Genomic DNA, 4,768 nt, shown 5'->3' with positions numbered 1-4,768 from the left:
TTTACAAATTCCTGACTCGCTGCGCCAGATAAAACAAGCATTTTAGTGCAATGGGTTCTGGGTTTGTCTCTTTCGCCCCGACTCCCATTAGAAAATGGCGCGCTTCAATAATAGCATCTTGAAAGTATTACAGTGGTCAGTATTATGTTAATGTCGACAATACTTCCTCCGCCCGGAGGTGGATAACGTCCGTTCCGTCACAAGATTCGGTTTCCTTGATCGCTCCTCATCTAAAAAGTGCATTCAAGCAAATATATCTTGGGTCAGCATTCCGGCAAGATACAAACGTTATTAGTAATCCATCCTTTCGAGGCGTCTAGCTCAAGTACCTAAGTACGCATCCCAGAGAATACGAGTCTATCGGTTTTCAGCATCAAAACCCCAATATGGCATGCTCCTCAACATTTCGTTTCGAAAGCAAAGTTATTATCTTAATGACAAAAAATTATTTGTCTAACATGGACATCCGTCTATTCAATTCAAAAATTGGTAAACAAAGCCTGGGGAGAGCCTAATAAATCTAAAGCACTTTCTGGTAGCCAAGGCAGAACCAATGGTTGAATCTGGCCTTTCAAAGCCACATTTTGAAGTCTCTGTTATTTTTGAAACTTGAGAGGTTCTCCAACACCACTGCCAGGGTGCTAGGCTCCACTTTAATCCATCTCATGCCAGCCTGCTTAACTTTGAAGCAAGTATGCTAATTGGATAAGGGCATTCTTCAGTAGCATTGGTAGTTTTACAGGTGGAATACAATGGCCAAATTGTATCATTGGCGCTGCAAAGGGATAAACTAAAATTCACCTGCAATTCTACAATTTAATTAACCATGAGGGGAAAGATATAACATTGAAGGTCTCACTCATTATCCTGGTATATCATCTTATTATTTTCTTTATCGAGCAACTGGAATTTAAGCCTTGGATGGTGCAGCAATGCGCACACTACTGGGTTCATTCCATGCATCATCCAGGGTTACACCATTTAAGATGCTTGTAGGTCATGAAGTGAGAGTATCAACCGAGGTTTCAAAAACCAAAAGTGGAAATGACAACCCACAATGAAACCAAGTACGTATTAAAGACCAAAAAAGAGTGAAAAGTCCAAAAATTGTATAAGAGCACTAAGGACTCTCATTTATAAGGCAGAAGTGACATTACGGCAAACACGGTCAGACGGAGGCATATTACAGCTGTGAAAGCTTACCCTGACATCTAGATTAGAGTGCAAACCTCATCCTCCGTGAAGTAGAGGTGGGATATGAGTAATAAAAGTCATGTCATCAACAAACTACATTGACTGCGATCCACGACCCCTTTATTAATCAAACACCGTTTATATCAACATCTCTAGACGGATGCGAAGATAAAATTGACGTATTGGTGTAAAGGCTAGAACATCGCAAATAGCATGTGCACAGGCCACCCATAAGAGGAGGCCACATGATTCAGGGTTGTTTGAATAAACCCCTCGGGTGAGAGGCGTTCTGGGAACGCGAATCGCATGTCAGAACGGACATCATCTGCCTCTGAGGAGGAAGTGGGCTGTAAACTAGCATAAACATATTCATTGTATTCTGTATATAATGCTAGGAACGAAGACTGCCAGCATCAAATCAGTCTAATAGTACCGCATGAACAGGCGTTGCCGGTGCCGTTACGTGGGGCTTTGGCGGAAATGTGCTCAAAATTCTCCAATTACATAGCGACGAGCAGGACGATATTGTAGGGGTGCAGTCGAAGGTTACTTTGACGTAGCTGTGACCATGAAAGGATTTGCTGTAGCCCTTCAATGATTGTGCGGTTTTGGAATATTACTTAGGCTAGAAGCAATAAAGAAAGGCAAAGGGTAAAAGACTATTGTTTGCTTGACTGCTTGGCTACAAAATAGCCCATCCCTGTGTAATGGTAGGCTTTATCATGACTGCAGAGGTGACTCGGATTATCACAGTGATGATATGCATACTCGACCAAAAGAAAATCTTTGTTTTGTTGATTGGATAACTAGTCCACGAGCCTCACTAAGAAGGCATTGTCCGCGAATAAACGAATTCGCGAACGCACTACTAAATGGTAAAAATGTGGCAGTCTAGTCAAACTAAATTTCCATGCTGGTGAAGTTTGTACTCAACTTTACTAGGTTCGCAGGCACGGCTTATGCTTCTTTAAAACACAGGTGGCCCCCCACTTCATCTGCCACCTTTTGCATTCTGATTGTTTTTATGTTTTTAGGATTCATACTTTGTTGCAAATTCCATGTTAATTAATACTCTGACCTTATTGCTGTAATACTAAGAATCGTCGAAGTTTTCATTCATCCACGGGATCTGTTGTTTCCAGCGGTCAAACGAATAAACTGAATAAGTGTCAACTTTAAGTTACTCGCATCTGTTGAAGGCAGCAACCTAAACCTTAACTTAAGCTAGTGTTACATTTGATGAGGAGCAGGAAGTAGTAATATTTGGATTACCCATTTGTCCTCAGATTGGTTGTTTGGCCATAATAATAGGGTATTTTGTCTTATTTAGGCTGGAAAGGAGAGCTATGACGAATGTAATACCGTATTTCGCTTAGTAATTTGTTGAAAAATACAAGAATTTTACCGAATTTAATGGAAAAGTGCTGCTTTCATCGTCATTTTTATCCATATTAGTGCCGCTAAAAAGTCCAGCATATCATTGGCGAATTGTCCATAGAGTTCCATGCTAATGCTAAGTTGTGCCTTTACCGCGGATAAAAGTGACATAGAAAGCAACATTCCTGTCACGTAACTAGTTGTAATTCCTGAATTTCCTAGCAATCTGTCATGTAGGCAGCCTTTGGCAAAGATATTCTTGCTTCTCTCAGTTGGGCTATTCCCATCAAGCGTTTCTGTGCATAAATGATCCAGACCTCAAAATGGTTTTTGAAATTAGCATCCATACTCTTATCAGGAGTTTGTCAAAGCCAGCTGTTTTTAAATATTCTTAGGGCATAGATGTTGCTTTCGGAGGTGGAAATATATGCTGAAATAGCATCGCGCTTCGTAAAGATTTTTCTTTTTAATCTTCCTTGCGACGCTAGAGTCGGTTCCGAAAAAGAACGTTAGGCAAATCCTATGAAATTAAAGCACAACGTCACTCATGCATTATTCCTAAATTAGTTAGTCTACACTTTGGATGGACATGATCATGACTCGCCAAAGTCAATTGTATCCCTTCAACTATTATGGCATTTGGCGTGTCTTGTGCGGGGCTACGTGGTTACAACCTCATTGGGGTTAACTTCGATCTCGTCCCGGCTACATCGATCCACATCGCTGCAATCAAAGTGGAAAGTTTGTGTAGGACTTTGCTGTTCCACCCAACGACACCATAAACTCATATTCCTCTTTTGCATTTATGACGGAGAAATCAACGAAAACAATTCTAGGAGTGTTGAAATCAGAGTCTACCTGCCACTGAGCAGGCTAACTTTCGCCGAGTGAACTGATTGCTGAATTGCTTTTTAGAAGAGAATTCGTGAACAGTGAAATTCAGACAGTAAATTTTGCTTTAAAGCTATTTATTTTAGTAAGTATTTTGGCTGTCTTATTGGTTAAGATAATATCCAATCAAGTTGGTGCCAATTACCATCGATACGTGGTGAAATGATGTTCACCTATGTCAGGTTTTCTATCAAGTTTCATTTCCAAACGCATAGTTCGGAAGGAATAATTCGTATTTCTCTATTATTTTCTAACCCTATAAACCACTGTTTACAAACGGTATTGTCCTAGTCTCTACCCGTTATTCACCACGTTCGCCTGATAGTAGACAATCCCATAATTACAGGAAAACTGGAAGACAGTTGACAATAGGAATGAGATAGATGGGATATGCCAACGGGCACGCTTTCCTTCGCTTCTTCAAACGAAACATTTACAGAAGTAATCTTGGCATTTAGGCTTTTTCCATTCCAAAAACAGTAATATTCCATGTTTTCTTCCAACAAGATGCCGCAGAAAGATGTCTGCAGCTAAACATTTACATTTTATACACTGTGTTTTCTGTTAGAGCCCTTGACAATGGTGACTTATTTCTATTTTACAAACGAACACTAAATGGGAAGTAGTGGCAACCTGCTTATTTTTAGCGTAGTGGTTGGCGTAGTTGATCCATTCTCTGACTCTACTCCTGGGAGGCGGAACTTAAACATTTCTTTGGTTTAGTTACTTACCCACAGCCATCATTTTCACTACAAATAAGTCGATTATCCAGCACGTGATATATTTTACCTTCACTTAGACTGTTTAGTACCTGTGTCTACTGTCCAACCCTTCTCGTATATTTCTATTGAGCATTTGAAGATTTGCATGCAATATGCGGTACTGCCGCTGACGATGATACAATGGGGACAGATAGACACGTCAGCATGCACTACAGAGCATTTATTATTCTAACTTAGATAAAACGATTTAAAAAGGAGGCATGAGTAGATATACAAATAGAAAAAGTAAGAATTTTGTTGAGGCCAAGTACAGTGTTGCGTAGAGACTGCGCTTAAATGACTTACTTTCAGTTTCATTCAAATATGCAGTTACTTCCCTTCAGTTTTCCAGAGCGAATTCGAGACAGCACACCATCTTTTGATCCACAGTATTTGCTTCCAGCAGCATGTCAATCCCACAGTCGCATCCGAATATGTACGCTGTTTTCCATTTTGGTATACTTTGTTCAACTGCACTTAACCTATCTATGTACATCACATCAACAGTAGCAAATGAATTGCGGCCCCTAAGAAGAGTTGTTTAC

The 4,768-nt window shown here is 40.2% G+C and overlaps 1 protein-coding gene across 1 annotated transcript; it reads left to right on the top strand. All coding sequences in view use genetic code 11, as the record gives it.

Moving 5' to 3' along the window:
* Nucleotides 1-386: 386 nt before the first annotated feature.
* EGR_08580 (hypothetical protein) lies at nt 387-4,088 on the top strand (the record flags this gene model as incomplete). Its single annotated transcript, XM_024497829.1, has 3 exons — nt 387-489; nt 3,578-3,741; nt 3,921-4,088. 3 exons carry the CDS (start codon nt 387-389, stop codon nt 4,086-4,088), a joined length of 435 nt encoding a protein of 144 aa, XP_024347750.1.
* Between the last annotated feature and the right edge of the window lie 680 nt (nt 4,089-4,768).

This window comes from Echinococcus granulosus, assembly GCF_000524195.1.
Source record: "Echinococcus granulosus chromosome Unknown EG_S00111, whole genome shotgun sequence".
Lineage (NCBI taxonomy): Eukaryota > Metazoa > Platyhelminthes > Cestoda > Cyclophyllidea > Taeniidae > Echinococcus > Echinococcus granulosus.
The sequence above is the reverse complement of the archived record's forward strand: the minus strand, read 5'-3'. Positions and strand labels throughout refer to the sequence as shown.